We start from the raw sequence: 18,589 nt of genomic DNA, 5'->3' as shown, positions 1-18,589 counted from the left end.
AGCCGGCCGCCACGGCGTGTGCCTTCTCCCGCTCTGCGGCGGATGAGCGCGGCATTAGCGGCGTTAGCGTCGTCAGCGGCTCCGGCCACGACAGCCGTGCGCCACTACCAGCGGCACGTGGCCTTTCTGGCCCGCTCGTGTCCGCTGGGGTCCAGTCAGGTGCGCGTCACGATATGCGCCGACCGACCGGAAGTCGGGAAGTCGATGTCCCGCTGATGGGTTGAGTCCAGGCCCGTCGCACTGCGTCCGCAGCGGCATTCTCTCTACTGAGTGCAGCACATGCCGCTCGGTTACCCAATGCCACCCATGTCAGTGGTTCATAATGAGGTAGATCAGTGAGTAAGGTACTGTATTCAACTCTTTAGGCGACGCCAAGACCCAGCCGGTGCGACCTCCATTGACCCACCTTATCATTGATGTACGGCTCGGCGCACTCGTTGATGCGCCCTTCATCACCTTCTCCAGCTTGATCACAAGGAATAGGTCCGCCGAGGGGTAGGTGATGTCAAAGCAGCTCTTGCTGAGTGTGCTGATGTCGACGTAGGGCACGTGGTCGCGCATCATGCTCTTCATCTGCTCCGAGTTCATGTCGAAATAGAAGTTCTCCGATATCTTCTTCTTCCGGCCGGCGTCGTACAGGGCCATCGAGGCGAAGATGGGCTCGATCGTCACCTCCAGCCTGCCAGGACGCCAGCCTCGTCACGACAGCCGACGACAGCCGCGTGACGCCACCTCACACTGCGGGCTTCTCGGTGACGTCACACCGCCACGCATCTCCGCACCTCGGCGCCGGGCACCGCGAATGGCGCCGCCACGCGAGACGACACTGCACACGTGACTGGGTCTGCACAAAAGAGCGAGATGTTACAGAGAGATGCGGAGCTGCAAGACGCTGCTGCGTCGCGGGCGAGATGCTGAACTGCCGTTAGACGTTGCTGCGGTCACGCTCCCAGACCAGGCAGGAGCTGAGCCTTCAGAGCGCAAACACAGCCACCTATCGTCCCAAAACGCACACCACACGCTGTACACACACGCTCAAGACAGCGGCTCCCCTCGCCACGCGGGTGGCGCTGTCGCCCGGGCCGGCCAGCCTGCGCCGCCCCAGGTCACCGCGAGCGCGTCTTACTTGAGCTGGAGACACTTGACGAGGATGCGGTGGCCACGGTGCTCGGCCGGCAGCGGCGGCGCGGCGCGGCGCTCTATCACGTCCTCCTCGTCCTCGGGCGGGTACAGGGAGAACAGCGAGCCCTGACCACAGACGTACGCGTGTGGGACAGCGAGAACAGCGAGCCCCGACTACAGGCGGAAGTAGTATTTTCGGGTGTGGCACAGCGAGAACAGTGAGCCCTGACCACAGACGGGAGTAGTACGTACAGGTGTGGTACAGCGAGAACAGCGATCCCTGACCACAGACGGAGGTAGTACGTACGGGTGTGGTACAGCGAGAACAGCGATCCCTGACCACAGACGGAAGTAGTACGTACGGGTGTGGTGCAGCGAGAACAGCGATCCCTGACCACAGACGGAAGTAGTACGTACGGGTGTGGTACAGCAAGAACAGTGTGCCCTGACCACAGACGGAAGAAGTGCGTAAGGGTGTGATACAGCACGAACAGCGGGCCCTGACCACAAACACGGGTGTGGCACAGCACATCAGAGAGCCATGGTCAGACACGGCATTTTCCGGTTGGCTTCCAATACACCCACCCACCCGATCCCGTGTCCAGACGTGACGGCCCGCCTCATCGGGCATGTACTGGACTTTACACCAGTTGACCTTGGCACAGGCTGGGCTAGAATCACAGAACCACAAGGTCCGATGTTCTCACACGGATAAATCCGACTATGGGGACGCCTGGATCCGCGCCGCGACCGTGTCATTGCCATCACCCTGGCCTGACCCCGGCCGGCCCCAGTGACCAGCGGCGGCGGCGGTGGCCGGCCGGCGGGCGAGGCGTCTCACCAGGCGGCCTTGCTGACGGCGCGCCTCGTTCAGCCGGTCCAGCGTGTCCGTCGGCACGCGGTCCAGCAGCGACGGCAGCAGCGCGTCGGCCGTCGAGTTCTTCAGGTCGAAATGGGAGGCCCAGCTCCCACGCGGCGTGTCGGCCATCAGCATGCTGCTGCGGGCCGAGCTTGACGGCGTCGACTGGGAGCGGCCGGGGGACGGAGTCAGCGGCCGGCCGGCCTCAGGAGGGCGGTAGCTGGCCGAGGTGGTCGGCACCTGGGCTATCTCTGCTCAGGACTGTCGACACTGTGCTACCTGAGCTATATCATGACAGTGTTCTACGTGGGACTGTCGAAACTGCGCTCCTTGAGCTATCTCGCGACAGTCCTCTGCATAGGACTGTCATCCGACAACTGAAACTTATCACGGCCAGCAGACAAGTGAAACAGTACAAAGTGACTGGCTGAGCAGTAAAAATGGCTTCAGCAGCGCCCCATTGTTCCACACGCGCTTGAATGGTTACCTTGCTGGCGCCATTGGAGATGGAAAATTCCACCACGCCGTCAACCTCGTACTCCTGATACAGCTCGGCAGATGTCTGCACTTGTGCTTCCAGCGAGCGCTGGTAGATGCCAGCACTGCCGAACTCCGAGTACCGCCGATGGGCGTACACCCAGTCGGACAAGTAGTGGCGCACGCACTCCTGTACATGCAGGTCTAGCGATCTGAGGTAGGAATGAGAAGGCCAAATCAGTATGCCATATATCATACATGTACATAAATCTAATCTGCCAGGGTCATGCAACTGGCAATGTCTCATTCGGCTTGAGCATTAGCACATTACCACGACCAGCGTTGTTTGCATTACCCAGCACGCAGCACGTCCATAGGGTGCAGCTACCACTGGCTACAGAAGCAAAGGGAAGAGGGAGAGGGAACAGCTGCTACTCCTCCTCGAACTTTGTCCACAATTAGCACCAAGCCGAAGATGTTACAAGAAAAGAAACAACTCAAACTACTTTGACCCTCACTTATAGCTTTCATCAGCTGGCCTCAGCTACTCCTTTGATGATCAATGGTATCGGTCCCTTCGATCACACAAAACTTGTGGATTCGCGAATGACACCATCTCATGTGGGGGGGGGGGGGGGGGGGAGGGGGAGCAGCGGGAAAACGGTGCAGTGTCGGCGGTGGTGGTGGCAGGGGGACGGGAGCACACTGACCCGATCTCGTGTTTGTCGGGCGCCAGCGGCCGGACGGTGCGGTATCGGCGCTGTATGATGCCCACGTCGATGTCGTCCGGCGGCGAGTCGAGCAGGTCACGCAGCTCGTCCGAGGCCAGCTCCAGCTGGTGCGCCTCCAGGAATTCTTCAAAGTCAAGTGGCTCCACCACGTCGCTGCAGCACGTCTGCGACAGAGCCGAGGAGTGTGATCGTCATCGAGCCGAACAAACATAGGGGATCGGCGCACGGGGTAGAGGTCATCGCAACACACGGCAAAGGGCGCCGGTCTAACGTATATGAGACGGAGTGGCGGTGACAAGAGGATGGTCCACAAGTCATTGTTCATGTCATATATCTGGGGCTGGGTCTATGACAGAGTTCACAATAACAAACATGTTTATTTTGTCATCAGCACATCCAAACATCATGGTGCCTTCTGTATTCCCAGCCACAATCAGCCATGACAAATGTAGATGAGTGGATAGCTGCGCCCAGCTGAGCAGCTGCCCACGACGCCCGGTTGACAATAAGCGGCGGTAACGGGCGGTTCAGAGGAGGGGGACCGTCAGCGGACCCTCTGGGGTCGAGATGGAGGCCCATACCGAGGAGCTGGGCGACGTCTGCACGCCGGCGATGGTGCGCGCGTCGCGGGTCGTACTGAAAGACACGGTGGAGGAGGCGGCAGAGGCCGCCTGGCGCCGCCGCTCCACGGCGTCATGTCTGAAACAAACCCAGAGGAGTTTGCTGCGAGCGGGGCTCCAGTCAGGGTGAAGCACTTGTATGAGGTCAAGCATGGTCTTGGGGGCAATGTCAGGAGCAGGTCATGCTCATCAGACTGCCATGGCATCATATGATTGTAGGGTTCAATAGTACTCATCCTATCTGTCTATTTGACATACATAACCAGGTTACACTGAGAGAAGGGAAAACAAACAAGAAAACCTTAGCCCAATTCAACCATGCTTTTGCACCACATTGCACCACATCCTTCTGAGTCTTGCTGCTTTCAGAAAGATGAGACTGCCATGAATCAGCTCACCACAGTAAAAATTGGCAGCAATCCTACACAAAGTTGCAAATGGTTGCAATAAATGTGCATAACAAATACAATTTTTATTCACACCAGCAAGTTTTAGATGATACACCAAGGTCATCATGGCTGTGTGGACATTTGATAACGGACAAGCATGTTTCCAATGGACGCCAAAGGTGGTTTTGAGTGTCTAAGAGTTTTAGCATTTTAGAAGCATGGTGTAGGACCTCCAAAGAAAAAACTGTCCACAATTAGCAGTGGGTTCTAATAGTTTCTTGACATTTTGTCCAAAATGATCAAAACATATTTATGGAAAGATAAGCTAAGAGTGCAATGGTAAGCAGCATACACAACCAAACTGTAACAATTTAACAATTATTATGGTGTAGTATAGCCATGACTATTTGTCACAGCATATATCAGTATCTTACAGAGAACAGCTGTATTAAGCATATATGAGATGCTGTAAAGGAACACCTGCATCTAGCACTCATGGCACATGTGATAAAACTTAAGTAGGATAAAGGACAGTGGTTTTCTAAAAAAAATACACAGATCATTTTCATTAGATGGCTGAACCTTCACTTCTGCTCACATGATTTCAGGCATCTTACAGGTAAGAGCAGGTAACCCTACTCTTATGGTATCAAAATCTAAGCATACAATGATGATTTTGGATGAAACCTGGACAGCCCATTAACCATGGCCTTCCCAAACACCAGGGGCTGCAAAAGAGCTGGAGCAGAACCAGGACATTGAATAATTTATCAAAGTATAACTTCTTTGCAGCACATGATGGCTGGCTGATGATCTCAATGTCATTCCTTACAACATGCCAAAATTTTAACACTGAATCAGTATACAAAAGTCCACACACTGCGGATGACATTCATGTGATGTAAGTGCACTGGAACTGGTGCATGCACGCACCAAGCTTAACAATGAGTCTTTTTGGGATGATGATGGTGATTTGGGCTTTGGGGCGCACTGACCACGTAGGTCATGTGGTGAATCTATATGCACTGCTACCAGGGGTGTTCATGCACTTAACTGTGAGCACAGAAATTATTATGTACATGCATTGATATTGCTGCTGTGATTTTGCTGGGATAGTGGGATAGGCACTCCTGGTCACCCATTCATGGGTGGCAGTTAGAAAGTTGCTCCTACGGTGGACATGTTTGCCACAATCTGAATGTTTCGGGCTAGTTTGTAGGTTTTACTCAGTGATATAATTATTACATAACTTTCCAAATTAACAAGAATACAAGTATGGCATGGCAGCAGTGAAAAATTCATGAGCAGCATGCAGTGAAAGGAAAATGTGTATTAGTGCCATCAAACAATACACATTATTAACTTGCAAAACATGTTATGACATTCTTGCTGTGAATTCAACTTTTGTTAAGCCAGCAATTGTAACATTGATATATGTTCTTTTTCTTCCTGATGCAACACACAACTTTATATACAATGAAATCAACCAACAGTGAACAATTTCAATCCTGACAGCTGCCCCACTACCGAAGGGGGGGGGGGTAGGAATGAAAAACAGCCATGAGTGGATATACAAAACTCACTTGGGAAGTTTTTGAGCAAATGCTCTCCTCTCGTTGCCACCTATGCCTGAGTGGTACATCAGTCAGTCACGTCGTAAGAAAATAGCGCTCAAATAGGGAATCACGGTGCGGCTGTCCAGTCTCACACCCCAAACGCAGAGCATTTGGTGGATGCCAATCACATAACTTGCAAGACTGAACCGATACTTTTAATTCAGCTAGACATGTATCGCCAACGGCTAGAAACAAAGCCAGTACATTCTCGGCCACTACCCATAACGATGCGACACCGCTGATAGCGTTATCGAATCCCCGCATCAGAGGCAGAATGCGAAGGGCGGACGTCGACAATTGCAGCGCATGCATCTAAATAACAACGGTGGTCTTAAAACACTGACATGTAAAGAGACGTCACTACTATTACGAGAATATCTCTTTGAGCGCTCAATTTGTGGAAATGTAAATGCACAGAATGCAATCAAAATGCTATATTTCCATGTTTATCACAAGTTTCGTGCTTTGAGCCATGTACACTCCGATAACAGCAGAGGTGAAAAAGGTGATATGGAATTTGCTGCTTGTAAATGAATCGTGAACGTCCCTCTGCGGTTGTGCAGGACATGCACGACGCGCAAGGCGTCATTTGCTTTCCCTTCATGCACGATGTTTCAGTTTTATCAACGCTTAAGCCACTGTCGCCAAGAAGGAAGCGGTGCATTGGCTTAAACATAAGTCCGGTTTTTATGCCGGTTGGTACAGAGCGGGGACGTCACTGGAGCTGAAACTTCAATGCGCCGCGAACCGCATGATGCCGCTCGTGATGCTGAGGACAGGGACGTCACTTTATGTATTTCCCGATGGGCTTTAGCCCCTCTTCACCCATGGTGGAGCGAGTCCATCAATACTGCACCGAGCCCTCTCTCGATTGTTGGTACACGAAGCCGTGGGTGTCGATTTCTGAACATGGTTTGGGAGGGGGGCAGATTCGAGGAAGTCGTCGTAAGGGGACGAGCCAAAACCTTTCCGGATTTGTTCCTAATGTTTTGGTTATATATATATAATATGTTTTGGTTATATATATATATATATATATATATATATATATATAGGTGTGTGTGTGTGTGTGTGTGTGTGTGTTGTGTGTGTGTGTGTGTGTGTGTGTGTGTGCGATGGCTTACAGGCTTTTTTCAAGCTTCGTATGGCGTAACCACAGCAATCACGCATGGAAGCCTCGCATATTGCATCTGCTTCTCATAAATGGGCCTGTTTGTTGTGTGAAGCTGAAGGGATGCGGGTCGCAGCCCTCGTTCCATACGAAACAAATATGGTTTGTGTATTATTTGGTCTTATTATGGTGCTTAGGATGTCTGTATTCGGGCATTCGTTTTACAAGAATTTGATTTTGTACCATTGCAATGCCCGTGAAGTTAGCGAATATTTTATTCAGCGATTTTTAATTTTTTTCAGCGACGAGCTTCCGATTTCCCTCAAGTCTGGTTACAAGTTCAATTTGTGGCATGAATGAAACGCTACAAGAACGACTCTTATTTTGCAACAATCATGTGACCTTCAAGCGTCAAAAGCTGAGTCAAAGAACGGCGAGCTCGATATCACCCAAAAATTACCGGCCGATTTTCAACTTTGCAAATGTCAGAATATTCAACCATGATTCACGGACATCCCAGTGTACACAATATGTGTGGGCTATCATAGCACATTTACACACAAGTTCTCACTACAACGAAATTTCACCGTTGAAACTTATGCATTTAGTGTCAATGTTAACGAATTCATGTAAAATACCGTTGATATTCATTCCAGCATAAGTTAGAAGTATGGTTTTCAACCTTTCCGCAAATACGCCGAGGCAGATGCTCTCCTGTTGAGAATCTTCTTTCCACGTTATCTTCAATGAAAACGGAATGCAAGGCAGCCATACAACTGGGGGACATTCTTCTAAGCTGTTGTGCCTCTGAAGGGAAAGCAACTCTCACCCGTTTCACTTCTAGCATGTGAAAATGAAGCACCCGTCATTTCAAATGTCATGCTAAATGCGGGGTTGATTGTCGCTGGTTGCTGGGTTGCTGGTTGAGCTGGGTTTCAGTTATCTTAAACTTACGTACGGATACTCGATGCTCAATGAGCGTACCGACGCAGGGACGCAGACAGCCTTGGTAACTGTGGGGTGGGACACAGGGCTGACCAAGCCCTACCCCTGGGAAAAAGGCCCCACCCAAAATAAAAGAAGTCATCGGATACGGCCCACTTGATTTCGAAGGGAGCCCTGCTCTTCTTAAAAGCCAGAAGTCACCGATAGATACAATGCTGTTTGTATTTTTAATTAATTAACAACAGGAAACACGCCGGTGTCATCCATTCTACAATGATTCGGTGGACTCTTTCTAAGGCCAATAGCACTCAGGGGCTGAACCGGATTTTTTTTTCTGGGTTGTACAGGGCATCGTGCACGTGGATCTTAGATCAAAATAAGGCAATGAATTTGCATTCACACATCAGCTGCTTTGGTCTCAGAATGCTGAACATTGCTCAGAATGAAGTAAGGGAAGAATAGCATAGCCCAGTTTTAGTCACGTGCGCCCGCAAATCGTACAACAAAACCCCGACGCCAAGCGTTTCCCGTCTCCAGAGGCCGTGCCGCGTTGGTTCCGTGTCTAACACTAGGCGGTGGCCACGGACGGACGAAAACGGCAACGTTTACGAAAGCAAGTTACCTTTGAACGCGTAAGGATGTCAATTGGAACGCTTGGAAGGTGTTCCGAAAGTATTGTCCATCTCTGCAATTATTCGATTATGATATAAACCGGATTAGCATTTATAGGACCTCGAATCCGTTGCAAGAACTGGATGGTAGAACTAGACAAGTAAACGTGAAATCTGTATATTCGTGGCTGCTGTCGCTGTTGATCTCTTCACAGATAAGCTCAATATTAATAGCGGGGTTCCCACCTTGCTCCCTGCTTAGGAATGACCCCCCATGGCTAGATCGGCACAGAGCCGACCGTTGATCTTTGACCGAAATAGAGGCCCGCACGGTCCAAGGGTTGTCCCTAATCGGTGCAAGGGGCCCCTTAACTGACATTTTGATGGTCCGGCCCTGCATTTATGCCCCCCCCCCCCCCCCAATCGGCACTTGATCATCGGTCCTGGGGACCCTTCGGATCCTCTGTGGGCTCCTCGACACGCCGTCCCAAGTCAGACGCTGGTCTCATTGTCAATCACTGGACCCATATTAGGCACTGTGGTCCCCTCGACCGACACAGGAGCCACTATTGACTTAGGGAGCTCGACTAATGTAAAGCGCGGATCGCAGCCCTTTCTCTGCTTGGTAAATGAGCCCTATGTTCCAGACCTGATACCGGAGTATAATGTGGAGACGAATTTTCGTGTGTCACGATGGTTAAAATTACCACGGTAGTGAGTTTCGTAAAACATGACTGGTTAGGTTGAACGGGAAAAACAGACGTCAAATATACTAAAAATTGATAACCTCTTGAATTTGCTCCAATTTCCCCCCAGTGATGTTATGGATCTGTAGTCCCCTCCCACAAAACAGAATAGACAGACCTCGTCTCATCCGTTTGCTTGCTTTGTCTCGGCGAAAGACATTGCCGTCGGGCATCATCATGATTTTTGACGTCGATCGTCGAAGCCAGATTTCGTTAATGGGTGTAGAGTCGATGTTATGTGGTTTCAAACGTTGTTGGACGTAACGGCTTCAGGAGCACTTGTGTTGATTTGCGTGACTGACAATGTCTGCCATGAAAATCCCTCCGACTGCCGCAAGGTGGGGTGCAGGTGCATCACTCCCGTTAGGCATGTTCGACACGGCTAGTGTTGGTGGTCATGGTCGGACGATTACCCGCTATCGATGTCGTCGGCTTGGGTTGTCGTCCAGGTTTGCAAACTGTTTGATTGGATATGCATGTTGAAGTGGAGGTTGACACATTGCAACGGTTCCTCCGAATGTAGACGGCTTGTAGCTTGCTTTGTTTTCATTTTCCGATAAAACGTCGTAGCCAAGCAACACAGCTTGCCGCGGTTTGTGTAACTTAAAATCGCTGAATAATGACAAAATATGTCTACAATAGCACAAAACTAGACTACTTTTGGCCATAGCTTTAAATCGTGTATTAAAAACACGAAAAGTACGCAAAAAACAACAAGAGAACTCAAGTAAACGCGGAACAACCGCGCAGTTTTAAAAGTGCGACTGACGTAGTCAGGCGCACTTAACTGGAAGTGGTATCGCAGTTTCATTTTCTTTTTGGTTCTTCTAGCTGTGAAGCAGCAAGTAGAAGCCTTCTTCAAATCTTATATAATTTCGAGCTGTTATTCGTTATGTCCTACATGAACTTGGGCCCCAGAAGGTTGGGGGAGGCAAACTCGGCTTTTGGGGTTGAACATGGGGGGGGGCAAACTCGCCATTGAGGGCCGATTGAACATTGGGGGGCAGTGGCCCACCCAAAAGAATACAAATCGACACCCGTGCACTAAATGCCTAGACGCATCACCGTAAGTAGCATGTTCAGTTGGCACCAAACAGCATCCTGAATGTGGCTAATGTTACTGTCATGCCAACTCAATCATTTGTTTGGACAGTTTGCAAATGTTTGGCAAGCTTTTCACATGATACCCGGATTGGGATAAAGAACGATTGACGGCCATATGTGGCAACTTTTGAAAGTACCGATTGACCCTGAAAAGTTGGCCCACGTCCCCCTCAACGGCGACAATTGCATTTATCGCACAATCGTCACTGCCAGTTGAATGGAGAACACGATCAGCGCCAGCAGAAGCCATCAGTGAGTCTGCACCAATAGGTACCTCGCCTCACCAATTGGTGTGGCAATAGGAACCGGTTTTAGCAAACGAGAAAGCACCAGTTTTGTTTGTATATAAAGGTACGCGATGGTAGTATAACCGCAAATGTTGCAAAGGCTCTCGTCCGTATGAGGGGAATCCGAGGGGGAACAGAGTTTTGGGGCTAGGTTACGTCGACCTTGTCAGCTTAGTCCCCTAACCGATTTAACAAAGGGAGATCCGTGGCTGCAGGACAGCCAGCATATCGGAAATATTCCCACAGGCATCACGGCTGTTAGGTCATGGGGGCACTCACGGATTAATAATAACCTTGCCCATTTGTTTGGGCGCTGCATTGCGATTGTAGTGTCCATGGGTATCACTGGTTTCATGGGTTGGAAGGGTTTTGGTACCGGGCGTTGGCATCCGTTTAGACTGAGATCTGAGACCGAGTTCAATATCCTACGATAACCGCATGACAAAGTCCAGGATACATTAATGTTGCGAACTTAGTTCGGGAAACATCTATTGGACACGGCTGATAAAAACTTGTATTTCACGCTTCCATTGTCAAGGATTTCGCATTTTGTCAAGCGGCAAATATTCGGAATAAAATACCAACGTCGCTAAAAAACATAACGACATTCGCATGAGCGATGCATCGCGAACAAAGTATTTGCACCTTTGCATTGTACGTGATTTCACATTGCGTTTCACAAAGCTACGGAAAATTTGTTGCCGCCAATGAAAGACTACTGTGTTGACAACGGCAACAACTTTGCCGTCCACGCATAACAACACTGCCATAACGACTTGACAGATCCAACAGATCAGTAACCCCGCGATATGACAGCGACAGACGGATTAGAGCAGCAGTAACTTGGCGGCAGACGTGGTCAAGACCTATCGTTTGTTTCGGGGCGACGAGACGAGGGCAGCGGCAGCTCTCGCTGGTGTACGGTGACGGCGCTCCGCAGCTCGGGCGCGGCCCTCCTCGGCCGAGGGTTGGGACCGTGCCGTCATGCGGCGCCGGGGGGCGCGCGGAGGCCGTCAGCCGTGCAGGGCGGCGGCCGGCGGCGCGGCCCCCGGCCCGGCCGGGACCGCGCGGCGCCGGCGACACTAGCCTCAGCAGCCCGTCGACTTGCTGCTGGCGCCCGACGACTTGGTGATGAACATGAACGTGAATTGCTGCGGACAGGGATCAGGCTGTCGGTGAATTGGTGGCGCAATGGCCCCGGGGGCCAAAATGTCGTATTTACGGCCGTACCCATTTGTCGTCAGTCCTTGACAGTAGTAGAGAGTAAAAAGACCGACGAGGCTCATCACGATGATAAAAACGACATCACGAATCCCACAGAAACACCTCAATAAAATCCGCGACAAAATTAGCACGGTCGGACCACATCCATCAGCTGACCGGACCGTGAACTGAACCCTGTCCGGCCGTCGCGCCGCAGCGCCGGCCAGTCGGCCGACTCCGGACCGGGGGACCCACCTCCGCCACGGTCGGGTGGATGCCCACGGCGCCGTCCAGATCAGCCTTGGTGGCGCCCAGCCGCATGGCCACGGCGTAGCCCTGCGTGACCTCGCCGGCGTGCGGCGCCACCAGGTGGAAGCCCACCACGCGCTCCTGCTGGCCGGTGGCAGGGCTCAGTTCTGGGCCGGCCGGTCGGCCGCCAGACGGCTCGGCGACCCGCGGAGGAACGGCGGCGTCGCGGCAGGCAGATATCTCTACGTTCTCACACGCCCCGTGCAGCTGCTGGCCGCACGTCAGCCGCTCTGGATTACGCTCTTACCACGCCTAGCCCGACATTACACCCGTATAGTATGGTGTGATCGATGAGGAGCATCGATCCATTCCGACCCCAAACGCCACCAAACATACACGGGTTTCGCATCGATGTTGTGCTGTCGTACGAGCTAAATCTGAGCATATGAAGGACTACAGTCATCACGGTCCAGACTTTAAAGGCTGATCGCGTGTGCAGCAGACGGCCCTCCACTCCGCCCGTCGTCCGGGCCCGCGCCTACCTCTGCCCCGGCCCGGCGCCGTCCGTGACTCACCTGCTGGCTCTTGACGCACACCAGCTTGCCGTAGGAGGCGTTCTCGTCACGCTGCGGCACCGTGTGCTCGAGCGGCGTGAAGTACTGGTGGTACACCTCGACGTCGTGCTCGCCGTAGCGCTCGACCGCCGCCTCCTCCGAGAGACCCACGCAGCCGTACTCGACCGGCGTGAACACCGTGGTCGGTACGTTGGTGTAGTCGGTGAGCGCGGTGGCGCCGGTCACCAGCCGCTGAGGGGGTGGGGGCTCAGTGTCCGACCAGTCGTGACGGCGCGGTGAGGCGACGGCCTGGCTGGTTCAAACAGGGGCCCGCAAGGAAGGGAGGCATGGACAGTAGCTAGCGAGGTGCGCTCCTACGCTTGCAATGCCACAGTCCAATGGTGCAAAAAGCATTCATCCATGCTCACAAACACGCATTCCCCTGGTGCCAATGCCGGCGCACGCGGATCATTGGACGGAAAAGCTAGACTGGGGGCAACGACGGTCACCGCTGCCGGAGGCCCCGCGCCACCGCACTAACGGCGCGGCTACACCATTGGCTGCGAGTTCGGAGGAGGGCTTGCCAATTAGACGTCGCCGACCCCGGCGAGCTAGCCGACTTTGCCAATAAAGGGCGGGGGTAGGCCGCTGTTGGACATTGCATGGCACCAACTGCATACTGCCTTTATCGTTCCTCATATTTTGGAGACATTTCTGGAAGCTAGTGGCCAGAACTCGAGACAAATAGAGCACCAGTAACAGAGGCCGTAGACGCTTTGACAAGTCCCTCAGCAAAGTGTCCTTTGGCGGCTTACGATCCGCACAAAACTAAGCAGAACATCAGACATTATAGAGCTGAAGTCTATTTCGGCCATGATAAAATCACATGCTCTGAGTTTTTAAAATCAGTACATATCTGACCTCGTGGCCTTAGCTTATATGACTTTAATGGTTAGGTTGCATTACATTAAGTCAGGTAGGAGTACATCCAATGTGATCACGAACATCAACGATCCGGCCTGGCTCGACTCGTCATTTAACACCGACCCTGTACGCACCACACACACGTATCGGCTGTCCACGGCCGCGCCTGGCGGCGTGCTCACCCTGGCCAGCAGACGGCCGGCCTGTATGGCCACCGGCGTCAGCTCCGGCCGGCCACTCAGCATGTCGCCGACGCGTACACATGCGGCACGCTCGACTGCTCCGCCTCGTCGCACAGCACCTTGCCGTCCCTGCCGGGGTACGGCACGGCACGCTCGAGCCGCCGCGTGCCAGCGTGCACACGCCTCCCCACTCGCAGCGCTCGGCGAATGATCGCCGCGCGCTGGACGCCGTTACATGCTGGACGGCGACACAGCGCTGTGCACTCCCCAGACCGCAGCGGCGATCATTTCCCAACGTCCGCGGGGGGGGGGGGGGGTAAAACATCTGAAACCCACAGCCACCCGAGACGCCGCACGGTTTGCTGGTTCGTATGAGCCCGCGATCCACCGGCGCGCCAGTCGACGCCCCGCCGAGCGCAGCGGGCGACCCCGTCCCCTGCACGAACCGCCGCGCCGGACGCGTTGGCGGCCCGTCTGGCGGCGCGCGCCTCTCACTTGGCCGCCAACTGGACGCCCAGCTTGTCGAGGCCGATGTTGGCCGTGCAGGCGGTGCGTCCGATGGCGAACAGCACCGTGTCGTACTCCTCGTGCAGCGTCTCGCCATCGGCGGTCTGAGCCGCCACCTGACGCCAGCGGGCGCCGGATTGCATTTTCAACCGGATTGTACGGTACGGGGCGGATGTTGCAGACAAATCACGCCATCAACCATGTCTGCTCTAACGTGCTATATGCGGAGACCTTCCTTCCAAATTATACATCATAGCTTTCCACGAACAGTATCTTTTAGTGGTAAAGACTACATGAAGGTACCATCCGTGAACGCAGAATCGTAAGTGTCTGCACTGCATAACGGCCAGGTCGGGCCGGGCCCCTCATGTTGAGAACCAGAGAAGTAGTGTCCTATTCATTTGGGGCGTGGGTGACGCATCTCCAAGTTGAGCTTCAGACCCTCCCCCAACTTTGAGAAAAACGGGGGGCAAGTCCGAGGAGAAACTCGCTTATTAGTGTAGTTTGTGAATGCGGTTCTCCGTTGTTTTATGTTCAGCCTCCTCCCTCGTCCCCAATCATTTTGCGAAACTACACCCTTGTTGATAGCTGTCTCGCTGCTCAAGTGAAATCCGTCCGGCCTGGCTCATAATACATCGACCGTCCTCGGCATTCTCAAAGCTCGCTCCGGGTGAGAGGGCAGCCGGCCGGTGGGCGCGCTCACCTGGATCCGTCCGTCCGGGTCGGGCCGCTCCAGCTGCGTCGGCACGCACGGGCGCAGCAGGCGCACGCCCCGCCGCACCAGGTGCTCGCCCACCAGCTCGGCCATCTGCTGGTCGAAGCCGCGCAGCAGAATGGAGCGCACCATGACGGTGACGTCCAGGCCGAGGCCGCGCAGGAAGCCGGCGCACTCGAGCGCGATGTAGCTGGCGCCGACGACCAGCGTGCGGCCGGGCGAGCTGGGCAGTGAGAAGAGGTCGTCGCTGGTGATGCCGAGCTCGGCGGCGCCGGGGATGTCCGGCAGCCGCGGCCGGCCGCCCGTCGCCAGCACCACGTGCTTCGCCGTGATCAGACGCTCGCGAGACTTCTTGTCGACCGTCTGCGGTGGGGGAGAGGAAGGGGAGGGGCTCACGTCACCGTTTGCCGTGGACACAGCGCAGGCGCGGGATTTGGCGAATGCAAGTCTTACGAGATCTTGACCGAATTCACTCCAGCGCGTGCATGGCGGAGGCTCCGTCCCGATGCGAGTTCCTGTCACGAGCAGGTTTCTAAAGTGAGTGATGAACGTGGCCGTCGTCATGGCCAATGTTTGACATCATACCTCAGCCAGGACACCGGCATGTAGGAGAACATTGAGCTTAAGTGAAGAATAACTTCAAATGATGAAGTGAGACACCTTTACAAAGCTCTGGCGCATATTATTTTTAGAATCATTACAAAATGTTCCAGGAATGTATGAGTGTCTTCTAGGAGTACCTTAAGTTGAAGCTAAGAAAACCATGGTCTAACTTGTGAAATGAGACACTTCCGCAAGTGTCAAGCGAGTGTTACTTTTAAGTGATCACAAGACGTTTCGTAAATGTCGTAGTGCCTTGGGCTGAAGTTACGAAAATCATAGTCTAAATTGTGAACCGAAACGCCTCCACATTGCCAAGGGCGTGTTATCTTTGAATGATTGTAAGATGCTTCGAAAATATTGAGAGGAACCTCATTTTGCTTTAAGTGGATTTCAGAGCAGCTTGCTTGAGCTGAGAAATATCCATTGCCACGCGAATGATAGGAAATATCTATCTAACAACTATCATAAGTGTATCTAACGATAGTTTTAATCTTATAACTATCCTACATAACGTTACCTATTATCAAGAGACACGAGACGAGACATTCGGAAGATTTAAAAACTCATTACGAAAGGGTGCTTTGGAATGCTGGCTGTTATTTGGGCACATATTTTGTCTTAACGTTGCCGGAGGTGAGAGATAAGGCATAAAGGCGTTTTAGTTGTATGGCTGGACGGGTGAGCGTCTCTACAGAATTCGATATATATATATATATATATATATATATATATATATATATATATATATATATATATATATATATATATGTATGTATATATTCAAGTGTTTTCATTCAAAACTAAGCTCGCGTAGTCGAGATCAGCAACATTTCTGCAGGCAAAATAATTCTGACAATCAGCCTCTTCGCGTTTGCCACCAATCATTACAAACCCTTTATCATCACGTGTGTTTCAATTCCCCGCGGTGCCCGCTCTCCCCGCCAGGGCAAGAGGCAGGCAACGCCAAATAGCCTCAGCAGCTGAGTGCACCGTAAACCCACAATGACTCACGCACTTAGTGCATACTGCGACTGCAGCAGGCCTACCCGAAGCGTGTGGGCGTCCACGAACTCGGCGTATGCGTTCAGGTACGTGACACGCCGCTCGCGCAGCTGCACCTTGTAGCCCCAGTTGAGTGACGCGATGTGCGCGTGAATGGCCTCCACCATCTTCTCCCAATTGTGCTGGTCTGGAAACGGCATCACGGATGGTGGTTTTGTCAGTGGCTGCTGCTTCGTCTTGACCAATCGAGATCATTTAATTATGCGGTTATCCGAGGCTGGGGGGAAGGCGCATGCTGTGAAGCTGCTCCACTGCGAGAAACGCAACAAGTGTTGTATAAACATGTGAATCTTTCGTTGATTCAATAGCTTGTGAAGTTAACAAGCAACGAAGGAATGCTCTTGGAAACGAATGGGCGGAATGGAGAGGGCAATGAATTTCGTTTCAAAAGCTGTTTACACGAAGAGCCCCGGGTGTAAAGGACTGCTCGCTCCTGAGTTGGCACCACCTAAACAACGCTGCTTAATGACACGGCCGTCTGTTTTGCGCTGCTGCCAGGCGATGTCAAACGCGCACAACTCACGGGCATCGACCGACCATCCGAACTTCTCGGCGTCGCCCATCGCCTCGCCTAGCAGGCTGGCCTGGTGCATCAGCTTCTTGGGGATGCAGCCGACGTTGACACACGTGCCACCTAGCCCCCAAGTGGTCCCCTATGACGGGCACGGGGGAGGGAGGATGAGGAACATGGGGAAGAAGGGGGCGCCAGAACAACACCGCGGCTAAAATATTTTCCTCTGTAGGCAACGCTGGCAACTGCACTAAGCAGCGTCACATGTAGAAGCCAGAGACAGTCTCTCACAAGGCTCAAGTACAGCCGCACCCGCTGCCGCAGTCAAGCTGACCCCCGGGCCGTCCCGGCGGCCGGAGGACAGCGCGCCCACCTGCGGTGAGGGCTTGACGAAGTCGCAGAGGGCGACGCGCGCGCCCAGCCGGGCCGCCTCCTTGCTGCAGGCCAGTCCGCCCGAGCCGCCGCCGATCACCACCAGGTCGTAGTCGTACTGGGCGTCGCCGGCGCCGGCGTTCAGCAACGCCTGCAGCCGGCCGTCCGCCTGCGCCTGCCAGGCGCACACGCCGTGCAGTCGGCACACTGATCGGACACACAGCGGTGCCACGACACCGCTTAGGCTGGGTTGGATGGGCTCGCAGCGGAGCGTTTTCAGTTTGCTCCTAGTCTGTCGAAATTAGCCCGCGTCTGTCAGGCGGGCTTGTCTCACCGGAACGTGCCAGCCGCGGCTGGTGAGGTGGTGACATCACAGCGAGCGGTCACACTGCGCTCGGAGCGTACGGATGGTCCACGGTGCGAGTGAGCCGTGCTGGGTCTGCCGTCTGTCGGGCCCACCAAGTGTGCGACGCGAGTCTACAAAGCAGACATGCTGTCAACTGGAGACCCTTTCTCTTGCCCTTTATTTATAAATTTATTTATTTGTGTGTGTTTGGGGGGGGGGGGGGTGAAGCTGTGGCTAACTGTTTTGCGTCAGGTAGGCTACAATAGACCGGTCTGAACTTCTTTAGAGACGGACGATAAGAATCAAAAGGACGGCGATCACCGAAGAGCGTCATGCAAGCGTTCGGCTTACCGGAATAAAGGCTAGCGTTGCCCGACCCCACACTTCGCACTCTACCGGAGCTCGTGTGGCAGTAACCCTGGTCAGTTCACTCCGTCCCCAGACCGTTCTCGTGCTGATCGATTCTGACAGGACGTTTGAAAAAGTCACCGCGGCAGTTGTTACATTTTAAGCTTCAGATTCAATGTAATCAAGTCAAAACATAGCGGATTTTCAATCCCCTCCCGCCGTTCTCAAACGGTGACAGGCTAGGCGCCGGCGTTCCAGTAACGCCCCACCCGCCGGGCAGCGGTGTAATGCGGCGCAGTCTGCCCCACACTAGAGCCGCTCCGCGAGCTGCCAGCGTGACCTCAGTCCCCAATGAAACCAGCTCGAGTACCAGTTCAAGACAGAAGCTCCGTGAA

The 18,589-nt window shown here is 53.3% G+C and overlaps 2 protein-coding genes and 1 pseudogene across 2 annotated transcripts in view; 1 reads left to right on the top strand and 2 right to left on the bottom strand.

The window, feature by feature from the left end:
* Positions 1-216, top strand: part of LOC119092349 (dedicator of cytokinesis protein 7) — a 20,760-nt gene extending 20,544 nt beyond the window's left edge. The window contains exon 31 of the mRNA XM_037215313.1: positions 156-216. Within this exon, the coding sequence (XP_037071208.1) occupies positions 156-216 (61 nt within the window). The remainder of the gene's footprint in view (positions 1-155) is intronic.
* Positions 217-361: 145 nt separating this feature from the next.
* On the bottom strand, positions 362-6,069 carry LOC119092348 (dedicator of cytokinesis protein 7-like; annotated as a pseudogene).
* Positions 6,070-11,692: 5,623 nt separating this feature from the next.
* The window catches only part of LOC119092347 (thioredoxin reductase SEP1-like), a 10,842-nt gene continuing 3,945 nt past the window's right edge, over positions 11,693-18,589 (bottom strand). Inside the window, 10 exon segments of the mRNA XM_037215311.1 lie at positions 11,693-11,769; positions 12,077-12,211; positions 12,646-12,876; positions 13,731-13,801; positions 13,804-13,859; positions 14,226-14,353; positions 14,941-15,315; positions 16,602-16,744; positions 17,141-17,270; positions 17,502-17,675. Of these exon segments, the coding sequence (XP_037071206.1) occupies positions 11,707-11,769; positions 12,077-12,211; positions 12,646-12,876; positions 13,731-13,801; positions 13,804-13,859; positions 14,226-14,353; positions 14,941-15,315; positions 16,602-16,744; positions 17,141-17,270; positions 17,502-17,675 (1,506 nt within the window). The 3' untranslated portion in view covers positions 11,693-11,706.

This window comes from Pollicipes pollicipes, unplaced genomic scaffold (assembly GCF_011947565.3).
Source record: "Pollicipes pollicipes isolate AB1234 unplaced genomic scaffold, Ppol_2.1 Scaffold_3447;HRSCAF=4054_pilon_pilon_pilon, whole genome shotgun sequence".
Classification (NCBI taxonomy): Eukaryota; Metazoa; Arthropoda; class Thecostraca; order Pollicipedomorpha; family Pollicipedidae; genus Pollicipes; species Pollicipes pollicipes.
This window is presented reverse-complemented; position numbering and strand designations above follow the sequence as displayed.